Here is a 14,026-nt window from a genome sequence, read left to right on the forward strand (position 1 = left end):
GCGTATAAGTTTCTGTAGAGGTTACGCATCGTCTCTTTTTATAGGTCAACTCAACGAGTAAACAAGCCATCGGTAATGGGACGTCATGCAGTCTTCGCCCACGGAACAATGAAGATCATAATTATACTATATTTCATAGCTATAACACCTACGATTGAAAAGAAGAAATAACGATGTTCAATATCGTTGATAATAAAGTCACGTTTTGTTTAAACACGTGAATAAATTAATGATTGCTATGAAATAATTCAATATTTAAAGAATAAAAAATATATATATAAAAAAAGAATAAAACCGCGTTATTAATTCAAGTTATAATATAAGTGTTTCCATACATTTGCATAATTATTGTTATCTTTGTAAAATATATTTATGCGTTATTTTATCTAATATGTATTTATAATGTATGTATTTATAAATTAGCTGTTTGGTAAACAGTGCGACGGCAGTTGTTTTTGCGTGGAATTTTCACTCTGGCTTATGATTAAACTTAATATCGTAAAGCAGGATTAAACATACAGTATTACTGGTTAGATATACAGTATATGTTTATAGGGTACAAGTATTCTATTGAAAATATTTTAGTGTGCTTCTAGCGTTGGTAATATATCAACTTTTTATTAAAAACATAAATAACAATTTAAACACATAAATTGTAACAAATAATAAAAACGGTTCTATATAATAAATTAATGGTTCGATGTAATACCTGTTTGTGTATTTATAAAAGGTATTGATAACGTGTTATTTTTAATCCTTTGCTCATTCAATACGCATTTACATATACTGCTACAGTAAATAAACTTAAGAATTTTTCCCTTTACATTTCAATTCAACGTCAATTAAAAAGTATAATATTTATTTGAATAACAATACTAAAAACATTAAATAGTAACAGCAGTTTTTGAGGGGAAGGAAGAAAAACGCCATTTAAATAAACTCGATAATATTAGATAGTTTACCTTTCACTATTAAGTGGATATAATATAAACGCAAATGTGAACTAGAGAATGAACTAATCAAATTCGTGTATGTTTGTAAGTTAAATGTATCTATATACATGATATCAAATTAATAAGTTATAATATAATGATTACGACACAAAATAGTTACGTTACACAATAACAATGCATAAACCGATAACATTTGAACTTAAAACAATTCGATAAGGTAATCGGAATTGTAATGAGTTTTAGCGAAGAAACCGCAACAAATTGAACGAAGGGCAGCTGTGGCAATTTCGGGAAAATGCATTTTTGACAGTAACAATGTAGTGTGTACGGGAAGCGGAAACCAGCTGCGCAACGAAGCGAAGTTAATGTATGGGACCGGCGAAATTGCATTTTTAGGGCTCCAACAATTTCGGATGCGCTTTCCGAGTGGAATACTAACGCCAACTGTTGTGCAAAAACTCATTGTTTTGAACACAATATACTGAATTGCAATTGTTAATTTATAGAATTGATGTTGGAAATACACGTTAAAAGGTTACGCGCCTTTTTGGTTGATATGACATTTTGATTTGCATAACACGTACCGTTTTTAATGTTATTTATATTATGTTATATACAAATTAATTTATACATTAAACATAAATTACAGGTGAATTAAGTTACATTTTTTTTTTCTTGAAAATATAGTATTTTTAGATGTCAATATATTATTTAAGTATTGTACATTTTTTTATAAAATTCGACTATTTTAATGATTAAGAACGTATTAAATTAATAATCTATTTTATATAAAACTGGGTTATGTTATTTCTTTTAAGGTTAAAAGATTATTCAAAATATATTCTTATTGTAATATTTTTAAAACTTATAATATTTTATCTGTTTAGGAAATTCCAACGAATTTGTAAACAAATACAGGTGAGTTAGGGGCCGTCATTTCCAACTAAATCAACTTGATATCGCGATTGTAATAAAATATAACCGTGATGAATAACAAACATGTTTATGAATTCACAAGCTAATGTTGCAAATGATAATTAAACGAAAACCAGGTGTCAACCGTCGAAGTACTCACTTATACATATATTATTAAATCATCTACAAAAAATGTAAGGTTTAAATTTAAAATGTGTGTAATTTCAATATTCGTTTATTTTATTTGATTAATATATAAAAGATATATTTTTTAAATAAAATGTGAAATGACGACATTATTTGCTATAAATTTTGAAAGTAGTGATAAATTGCAATGTAATTAACCTAGAGTACTTTCTACTTACTTGATTAGGATAAGTTTTCTAAAATACTTGAGTATAAATATCTAATTTTGAATCTTAATTCGATGCATACAGTAAAAGGGGTCCGGTTTTGACCGACACTAGCCTGCGAGCACACAACCAGTTCTCCGCCAATTATACGGAGCTCTTAGAGGATTAAATATAAACAACCGGCAAGCGACCACATTCAAAACACCGTAGGCGTAGCTAGTAGTTAGTAGACAAAATATGCGTGGGCGAAGTTTTATATTAATATAGTTTGCGATTTAACCCGCACGGCGCCATACGCTTAATCCCAGGAAACAAGTCTTGATTATTATTTTATACATATAATGTTGTTACAACTTAGTGTGACCGGTAGACATGTTTTGACTTCTAATACCTCACACATAATAATGCTGTCGCGTAAACTTACCTGCCTTTTAAAATATTCATACTGTAATGTAACAATACGGATAATGTTTGTTTCACACTAACGTATATTAACATTTGTTTAAAATTAAGATCGAAAGACAGTTAAATCATGAGCAGATATAATATTAAAATGAATAAAATATTTTTAGTTACCTGATTCTATCGGAAACGATTTCAGGTTTCGAATTCCTCTTCGCTGGGGTCATCGAGTGAGGTACAGCATGTGTAGGACTAGCAGATGGCTCTGAAGGTGCAGATGGTGGAGAACAGGACCCAGAACTTGATAAACTGAAAGCCCTGCTGCGCGCGTCTACAGCCGCCGGTGTCCGACCCGATCTCGCTCGCCTCCGCTTCTTCTTTTCATCGTCTGCTCTTACAGCGGTTCCTGGTGGTGTCCAATCTAAGTCTTTCTTTAGGTGACCACGACCGCAACGGCATCCACACGCCTTGAAAGCCAAATCATAGCCCTTCTTCGTCCATAAATTCTGATGTCTCTGTCTTTCGGACCACGAACGTGCGCGGCCGCAGGACTTTAGATAAGCGAGCACCCCGGCCTCCCATTGCTCGAAGCATTCTCTGTGCATGTACCGACCGACGGCACACGTGTCGTTGTTGCATAGCACGCGGATAGCGTCCTCAATGCGTACGGGTTCCCGGGGACGAAGGCATTCACCAGGAACGCAGCACCCGTGAATGTCTTCGGCTTCACGTTCGCCGGTCGCGCCTTGCCGTCGCGGTGCCATGTCGGATCACGACCGACTCGCCAACGAAATCGAACGTGCCGCCGCGAAGTACTAAAACGCGTCACGCGAAACACATGCTTGCCGGAGCGCGCGCGGCCGACTAATAACCGCGAGTGAACGAAAGCGAAATTTCAAGAGCGCAGCGCGTCGCCGCGCCGCCGCCGCGCCACCCGCCTGCACGCGGGGCTGACCTTGCGGCGCGCGAGGGGGCGCGGGGGTGCAGCGAGGGGCGGGGCGATGCGGCCGACGCGCGACGGCCCGGGTGGGGAGAAAGTGCCTAGCAAATTTTCACTTTCGCGCGACAGCGGGCGAGGTGGTGGTGGCGGTTGATGTTCATGTAGCATTGCATCCTGTGTTATTGCCAGGACCTCTGATTGGCGAAAACTGAATTGGTTACATAGCGCCATTATTGTTCAATTTTCTGTTACGATACCATTATAACACAAACAATAAGTTATTGATGAAACAACGACTATAAAGTCAATATTATTTTTGTTCTACCTGTACCTAATATTTGGAAACATATTGATTATGTATGCTGTCTGTAATAAAACCTAGTTTCGATCGTCATTAACGAGGTGTATAAATCTATAAACACGTAACATTTCAAAATATTGAAATAAATGGTTTTAGTTTTAATTATTATAAGGGAATTAACGTACTGGACCATTTGAATCACACCTAATAAAATAATTGTGTAATGAATTTACCTATGGAATATATAATGTCCGAATTAAAATAAATGAACAAGGAATTAAGTTAATTTTTTTACATGCCGCATTAAATGATTAAGAAACGTATTTACAAAATATAGGTAGGTAGGCTAAAGATGCATATTTCATCTAGGCAGTCTAGACGTTTGACTTAATTATTTTGAATTACGTAAAACATCATAAAAATGCTTCATATTATCATTTAAAGAGTCTTTTTTCACATATTGTATCATATGCGCATAATATTAGAAGAGTAATATATTTTTAAAATGATAAACCTTCGGAATTATCAATATGAAAATAGAACAAAAAAATATTGCCTTTCAGTTTGTGCACACTGCTTAAGTCATTATCTCGTTATGAGAGCGTTTACGTAAATACTAAGTCCTTTCCACCCGGGAAAGTAAGGTTCTAAAAACGATTAATGTTTATCCTTTAATTGAAAATGTAAAAATTAATTATTTCATTATATTTACAATCTGACAAACTGATTACCGCACTTATCCTCCCACACACACACACACAACCATTGCACTCACAAGGAGGATTCAATTAGAGCTTTTAAATTATGTATTATTATTGTTTTTTTTTTAAACTATTTTACATAATGTTCTTGATAATTTGTTTTAAACTAGAAATCTAGTAAACCTTGCATATTTAAATAATTTGGGAAGAGCGCTGATGTCTGAAATAAATATATTTATTAACTACTTATTTGTTAGTTTAAGTTATATATTGTAGATAAGTGTTCATTTGGTAATATTAAAATAGAAATAAATGAAATATAATTTATTGTTATTGTTTTAATATTTGATTGACATATTAATTTTTTAACGTACCGACCTTCTTTATCGATGTTCTTTATCGCACGATAAAGACATTTTGGAGAAATATGAGAGGTATGCCGAAATAGGTGATTTCGATCGTCTATCACTTTTGCTATATGTATATGTATTTTTATCATACAAACATCATACAGTACAGTACAGTAACAGCCTGTTAATGTCCCACTGCTGGGCTAAGGCCTCCTCTCCCTTTTGAGGAGAAGGTTTTTAGCTTATTCCACCACGCTGCTCCAATGCGGGTTGGTAGAATACACATGTGGCAGAATTTCAATGAAATTAGACACATGCAGGTTTCCTCACGATGTTTTCCTTCACCGTTAAGCACGAGATGAATTATAAACACAAATTAAGCACATGAAAATTCAGTGGTGCTTGCCCGGGTTTGAACCCACGATCATCGGTTAAGATTCACGCGTTCTTACCACTAGGCCATCTCGGCTTGTAACAAACATCATACATCATATCATTTAAAAAAATATAATTTGATAAACATTTATTTATTTTTATTTTTCATTTGATTAGACTCAAAAGTTATTATATGTATATCATATACATTTTTTGCTTTGAGCTTTTTAGTTAATACATATGTAATATATAGCGAAAAAAAATTCGTTCTACCTCTAGAACGAAGTCTCAAGACACCTCTCAGTTTGGTTTAAGTTTACCAATGTGTTGCTCTCCATCATCAATAGAAACAAATGTAAATTGAAAAAGATACATTTTTTTTTAAATAAATAATGTATAAACAACAAGCAAGGTAAGGTCTTAGTCTATTACTATTGTTTATTAGATGGTAGGGCTTTGTGCAATTCCGCCTGGGTAGGTACCACCCCCTCATCGGTAGTCCTACCGCTTTCGTCGGTTAGTATTTTTGCGTTCCAGTTTGAAGGGTTGAGTGAGCCAGTGTAACTACAGGCACAAGGGACATACCACCTAAGTTTCCAAAGTTGGTGACGCATTGGCGATGAAAGGAATGGTAAATATTTCTTACTGCCGTCAATGTATGAGAACGATGGTGACCATTTACCATAAGGCAGCCCGTTTGCCCGTCCGGCTACGTATAACATAAAAAACTTTTGTTTTTTTCTTATACGTACCTTTAATGTGGTCAAATTTTATCAAGTTTTACGTTTATTTACATAATACAATTATGTATTATTGTAATAAATATTATTAATATCAATTAAGTTATAAAGAAAGTTCATATTTGATTATAATTATTTGTAAAATTGTTAGACAGTAATTATTATCAATATCAGCCTGCGAATGTCCCACTGCTGGGCTAAGGCCTCCTCTCCCTTTTTGAGGAGAAGGTTTTGGAGCTTCCACCACGCTGCTCCAATGCGGGTTGGTGGAATACACATGTGGCAGAATTTCAGTGAAATTAGACACTTGCAAGTTCCCTCGCGATGTTTTCCTTCACCGTAAAGCACGAGATGAATTATAATCACAAATTAACTTGCCCGGGTTTGAACCCACGATCATCGGTTAAGATTCACGCACTCTTATTACTGGGTCATCTCGGCAATTATCAATTGTATATATTTGTTTTAATATTCGTTATCTGTCAAAAGAATAGACAATATGGCGTCGATTAAAGAACTATATTTACGAATGAGTAATTAAATATTAACATAACAAGTAGGTACTTCAATTATTTATTTCTAATAAAGTTTTAAGTACTTTCTTTTTCTCTTTTTATTTCTTTATTGACGTTTATAATAATTAATGTATAAGTTGATTTGGTATTGTTTTTAAGTACAAAAAATATTGACATTTGCAAAAAATATTCACGTAAAAAAAAAAAAATACTAACCATTTTTATTAAAAAATCGTAAGCATAGTCAGTTGACCAATTCCCTTATGAAAATAATGAGAACTATAGAGCCATTCATGTACACCGAATGCCGATTATACAAAGCGCGCACGTGTGTAGTATACTATAGACGTTTGTATGGGGTGGTTATTGAAAGGCAGAATAATGCCAAGACCGGTCCAAGGCTAAGATCAGGCCCTAGAGAACTATGGTATGGTAGTTATGTTCCTTTTTTGAATTGATTGAGCGATTGAATCTTCGTTAAATGCAATCAACTATTAAATTTATAAAAAAACTTAATAGGTCTGTTTATTAGTTATTGCATTGCAGATGTTTTGACTTGTTAACTTTGTCACGTGTCATTATAAAACTATATTTATTTTGCTATATAATATTTTAAACTATATAATATGTATATATTGTACTATATAATAAATAAAATTAATATTCATTAATTGGATTGATATCTTACTAGAAAATGTATAAGAAGATCGAATCAACAAGATCATATCAGAATATTTATCACTGAGTAAGCCGATGAAGAAACTAGTGGCGCAACGTGTGACCCAATTTTATTTCGACTTGCCCCACCAGGTGATAGGTGCATTTCGAGGGGAGCCTAAACACGTGTATCAAACACCAGCCGAATTACATCCCGGCAAGCTTAAGAGTTCAATTGTATCCCGAAACTCATGCAAAAAAGGACCTTATTTTAGACATATAAGGAATACTGTCAAAACATCAGTGGTATAGATAACTCAGTGAAGGAACTGCGTCTCAACTCGTTTCGATCCCGCGATATTATTATAGGTAAGCCTTTTGTCTGAAGTCCGCACATCTGTGTGACCTCATGAATCGCCATTGAGTTATGGAAAATATTTAGAGCGAAACTCTTGAATGTGATTTACTTACGAAATAAGGATTCTTAAAAATATAAGCGATAAATTATTTATTGTACGTAAACGATATGGGTTGCTTGAATATAAAGTGTAGTTTTTAATATAAAGTATAAAACGAAATTTATGTTCTTTGATTTATAGCTTAAGATATATTTAAAGAAAGTTAAAATTTTCATGTTACGGCACTAAAATTTAAAACACAAATTGTAATTAAAAATATTACCATTACAAAATAATGCATCTTGTTAAGCGATGCGTTGTACACGCCATAAAAACCAACCAGTGAATTTTTACATAAACCCCTCATTTCCTCCGACGCTGAGCGGACGCGTTGTGGAATACAAAAAACGTTACATATTATTATTTTGCCGAGTGTGACTTCGTTAGCACATAATGACTGATGGCCACGTTTCTGCGATGTTTTGATGATGAGCCAACGTCTAGCCTTATTGTTGCGGATTTCCCATTGTTCCAATGGGTATACTGATCCATACCAATTATCACAGTATGATTTGTTAAATGATTTAATTTTTAAAGTCATCACTGTAATAGTTAAAACATTATAAATATATTTTAGTACTTAAAATATGTATTTGGATACACGTACGTTAAATTAAATTGTGTTTAACAAATAAGATATTTATTAGGAATATAAAAATGATGAAAGTTTTTATACATTTTCGTATTAAGAATTTGTTTAATTAATATTATACATAATTTATTTAAGTAAATACCTATAGTGTTATTATGTATTACTTTGAACTAACATAAATGTTTTAAGCATCACTAAGTTAAGTCTCTACATAGATGTTTTTTTTTTTCACTTAATAGGCCAGCGTTTGTCGGTTGACTTGCCTGATGTTAAGCATCAACACGGTCTAGGACGTAGCACGCTTGCTTAGAAGAAATCTGTTTTCTCTGAATTTCAATAAACTCAGCTAATCTGTGAAAATCCTTTTGTTTAAAACTTTTCATGATCAAAGCCTATTTAAACATGAATTCAAATTCCAAAGTTTTGAACACAGCCACAGGCGAAGTCAATTCATTAGCGTTTAAAACATATTCGTTTTTATTTGACCCACATCTAAGGGATAATTGTGGAGGAATAAATTGTTTAATTATTACTTTATAGGTCACTGCATAATGTTGGCAGGTGCATTGGTGCGTACACCTGCTAAGGGGTTGTTCAAGGTCTGCGATGTACGCTTTTTGCTCGTATTTAGCCTGCGCGTGCGCGGGAATTTTTATAGGTAAACATGTTTTTGTGTCGAATATTTATTGAATGTTTTTGATGTGTTAGAAAGTTATTTTTACGTTTGTTTTTTAATAATCTTTCCAATGAAGCCGATGAAGGAAAATGTTCAAGTTTGTTTCATGTATTTTTTAATTAATTGGCAATTCATGTTTGTTGCTTCAGCCGATGTAGTTTTGCTTAATAAACCTTTACGTTCTCTATGTAATTGTTAATAGTTCTTTTTTATTATTAATTCTATTTCAACAATATTTTGTATCTGTGACATATTTCGTTTTTTTTTGTTCCTTCGCTTCGTTAACTTTAAATTAATAATATAATACTTTATATATGTACATATATACTTTATACATCTCATATACAATGAACTACCTTTTCTAATTTACTTAGCGTCTTTGTATGACAGACATACAAATAACCCTTAAACGGGAAATATTTCTGTAATAAGATATTATTTTATAAATAAAGAATGCAAACAATACAATCTGACGAGCCGGTTGGCGTAGTTGGTAGATACTTGCCTTTCACACCGAAGGTTGTGGGTTCGATTCCCACCCAGGACAGACATTTGTGTGCATGAACATGTCTGTTTGTCCTGAGTCTGGGTGTAATTATCTATATAAGTATGTATTTACAAAAGAAAAGTAGTATATGTAGTATATCAGTTGTCTGGTTTTCATAGTACAAGCTGTGCTTAGTTTGGGATCAGATAACCGTGTGTGAATAATGTACCAAGATATAAAAAAAAGATGTACAAAATTTTGAAAATTATGTATTAAAGTAAAATTATTATGAAAAAAGTTACTTATATTAAGATTAAGATCTTTTTAAGTTGTACTTAATTTGTAATAAGTGAAATAGCAATTTTAGTAAAAAATATGTCTTAAATATACTCGCACATTATAATTACTTTACTTAAATATCTTCACATATTTTATTTTGACTTAAAATAACTTATTTTGTAATTACTGTCTGCGACTGCACTTAAGTATTTACTTATAAAGTGCTTAACATGTTTCTGTTTACTTAAATAAGGCGTGCTTGTTGTGTGTAAATTTATATTGATTAAAATTAAATTTATAAGGGCGGGATGACGCGATCACGTGTCTTCATTTGTCTATCTATCTATCTGTTATTCAATCTCAATCTATTATTAAAATAAACCTAATTATAATTAAGATTATTAATAAACAAAATGCCTCAAAAGCTAAGATATATTATTTAATCGCTGAATTAAATAAGACATGTTTAAACAAAATATAGATTTTTGGTCTTAATATTATAATAAAAAATAATTGCATATTTGTACCAAAACTTTTCCTTTTGTATTAGTACTAACATAACTTCTTAATTTTATTTCAATAATTTTTAAACGTAGACAACTGACAGAACAAGATGTAGATAAAATAATAAATTTTCAATCCAAAAATTTTAATTTTAAAATAAAAATATGCAGACACATAAAACTACCAAGCTATACACCGACAGGAATATACACCAAAGGCACGGACAAACACTATGGACTACAAGACACAAAAAAAATCTATTAAAATAAAATATCGCTATCCCATTAATTAAGATACGCATTTACTTTCCATACCTATACAGTTCCAATACGTGTTTTCGAATAAAACACGGTGGATGTAGTCGAAGGCATCCCGCGAAACTGGTAGGCCTTGATCTCTGAAAGGGACCCTCGACGGTTTGCCGCCGGCTAACCTTGGGTTATTTTTAAACTTCGCCTGCATATGAATCCCGTCGAGCAACTCCTTCCGTTTGTTACATAATGCGAAATTATAGTTTCAATTTTTTTTTTTATTCCCCACATCTCCCGTCCGTGAAAAGCGTGTGGCCCTGTCATTTCGATGTAATAGCCTTTGTTTTGGCTCGCACATATTTTATTTCTTTTCGCGGAACCGTAAAAGGAAGAGGCAATGAAGGGTTAGTCGTTTTTGTATAGTGGAGTGGAGTTATTTATGGTTTGGAATAATGGTCGCTCAGCTCGCCGCGAAATTTTGATACAGCTGCATGCTCTTAAATTTGATTCCACAAATTTTCTCCGCTTGACCTCAAGTATGGTAACTTGGGTTTTATTATCGTACGCGGAGAGAATTTTTTTTTTACTTGTAAATACTTAAATTTAACAAAAGTTGTTTATTTATTATATACAAAAAGCCATTTTAATTCGCCGAATAATAAATGTCATGGGTATATAAATAATATAACGATGGATCATAGCGAGTTATAGATATAGACTTAAAATGTTTTCAAGTATTTTTTTATTTATTATAATACCGATTATATTTCTAGTCTAGTTACTTTATTCTCAGAGTATTTGTTACATTCGTTCTACCTTAACACGATGCTATTATCACGGTAGCTTGCATACATCCCCTTTATTGTGTTGTTTGTGAGAGAAAGAAATTGGAAACCGTATAAAAATATACTTTGAAAACCTAAGACCCGTTTGACTTGTTTGTACTCCTTTGCTATTTGTAAGACTCAAATGTAAGTTTTCTATAAGTTTCTGTTTGTAGAGACGGGAAACGAAGTTATTACAAATTATACTTTAGTATGTCGTTAGCTTAGAAATATATTGATGGATTAACACAATTTTTTATAGAAATAGAAAATACATATGTACTAAAAAAAATGTCGTAAAATATAATAATCGTGTATATGTCACGTAGCCTTATTATCTGTACCAAGGCATTCATGACGACATTAAAATGTATAGGTAATTGTCTGAGCAAAACATCGCATATAAAATTTTACTACCAAAAAATTTTAGTGTATTTTTGTAGTGACAGCCAGTATCCAACAGTCCACCAGCAATGGATTCATCTTGTATTATGGAAACGGCTTGGAGCTAATTCCACGCTGTTTAAGTACGGGTTTTACTTGTAGCAGAATTTTATTCGTCACATACAGGTTTTCGTAGCAATTCAGATGTTTTTCTTCCTTGCTGAGCACGAGACGAAGTATCATTTAAGCGCCCATGCAGGTTGCCATCTTGAAGAACCACGAGACAGAAAGGAACTGTTCTATTAAAATAGCGAACGGAAAAAATATAGTTCTTATACAAATAAAACATAAGAAAAGAACCAACTCATATGCTCAGTAAGGTGCACAATATTGACATACAAACTTTTGAACGAATCCTACCGATAAATCGTGTAATTCTTAAAGGTTTTGACAGACACCTTAATAATTGTTTAAAATTTGCAATTTAAAGTTCTTATTTTAAATTTAATTGAAATAAATCAGTTGTACCTTATTTGTTATTAAATTATACTAAGAAAATATATCTTCGACTAATGGGTATCATATATTTAAATATTACACAATAAATCAATTAGCACTATGAAAAACATAGAATAAAACAAATATATTAAATTTTCAAATGATATATAATTTAAAAACAGAATGTATGGCGTTTAATAATAGTTTGTTATGTTCGATTAACTCACGAAATCTGCGCTAATTGGAGTTGTTCTATTTCAACAAACTATTAAAGTTATGCTTTGAATCTCGAATATGTTCCAATATCGAGTTCGAATCGATAAAATTGTGATGTTTCTCTCTAAAGCACGTTTCTAAGAAACGTCGGCTTTGTGTTTCTTCTCATATTTCAACGCCCTATTGCATAACTGTGGTCAAAAAACAACACACACTTTGTGCCCGACTGTTGACCTGACCTTATTTCGGATACTAGGAAAATTAAAGTATTTTATTTTGATTTTTATCTGCGTTTAATACCTTCAATTTTAATTGAATCGATATAGTTGTAATTTTAAGAATTTGTATTAACGTCGCACGTAAATGTTTTTGATCTAGTAAGTCAAAGCAATTTATTACTTTTATCTTTGTAACTTACAAATATATTTATTTGATGATGATAATATTGGGTTAAGTTCAGATTATAATTTCTCCTTATATTTTTTTGTATTTGCATGTGAAATATAATTTCAATATATATTAATAGTACCACAATCCTACAGTTTTCTTTAAACATCTTTAATAAATGACGAGGACGCCGTAAATCCGCCGTGGGACACTTAGTATAGTAAAGTAATGTAATGTTTTACAAAATTGAAGCGACTCTCATCATCATATCTGTCTTTAACCATATAAAAGGCAATTATTCTAAGCTTAGGTAGCAAGAGACAATATTTCTTATGATAATTATAATATTCGTAAGCGACTAGTAGCTTCCTCTTCGCTTGAGGAGTAGGTTTGGAGCTTATTCCACCACGCTACTTCAATGTAGATTGGAGGATAAATATGTGACAGAATTTCATTCAGCACAGGCGGATTTGCACATAAGTTAAGCACATGAAAATTCAGTATTGCTTCCCGGGTTGAACCTAAAATCTTCGGTTAAGATTCACGTCTATTAGGTCTCAACAGTATTAGATAACTTCGCCAAATAATAACATGAAAGTTATGTTATTATGTTTACGAATCATGCTCGTCTCTTTTATCTGTTTGGTTTTTGTGTTCTCACGCTAAAGCAACACATGTTTTTCATTGCGCATCTTTTATTCTTATTGACTTCCATTTTACACATATGACATCATATGACGATAAATTAGAACAGTTTTTGATACGACTCGTGATGGCAATAAAAATGGATTTGTTTATTTTATTTTATAACTCATTATTAATTGTAATTTTATTAATTTTTATTTGCATAAACTAATTTGATACTTAGTTTTATAGTTTGTGTAAATATTTATTTAAGCGCACAAAAATCACAAATAAAATAAAATCAAGTTACTATGAGATTAGGATATTTTTGAATAGTTACGATACGAGTAACGTATGAAAATGAGATAATTTAAATATGTTTATCGAAAATTACTATTTTCACTTATTTTCTATAATTAGCCTTTTAACATTACGTCTCAAAATTTGCTCCTTAGCGACACTGGGTGGTTCAAGAGTAGTCTTAACAATACCCTCTTTTTAAAACTACTCTTTTTACAATCATTAGATTTGTATAATGGGAGTGTACCATTACAAATACATACCTAATCATTGTAAAAAGAGTTCTCACTTATGTGAGGAACTGGAGCGAAACGCGTATTTCACTTTTAGTAGGTACTTACTCG

General features: G+C 32.3%; 1 protein-coding gene across 1 annotated transcript in view; it reads right to left on the minus strand.

The window, feature by feature from the left end:
- The window catches only part of LOC126771133 (headcase protein), a 47,104-nt gene extending 43,597 nt beyond the window's left edge, over positions 1-3,507 (minus strand). The window contains exon 1 of the mRNA XM_050490875.1: positions 2,798-3,507. Within this exon, the coding sequence (XP_050346832.1) occupies positions 2,798-3,387 (590 nt within the window). The 5' untranslated portion in view covers positions 3,388-3,507. The remainder of the gene's footprint in view (positions 1-2,797) is intronic.
- Between the last annotated feature and the right edge of the window lie 10,519 nt (positions 3,508-14,026).

This window comes from Nymphalis io, chromosome 10, assembly GCF_905147045.1.
Source record: "Nymphalis io chromosome 10, ilAglIoxx1.1, whole genome shotgun sequence".
In the NCBI taxonomy this organism is placed as follows: domain Eukaryota; kingdom Metazoa; phylum Arthropoda; class Insecta; order Lepidoptera; family Nymphalidae; genus Nymphalis; species Nymphalis io.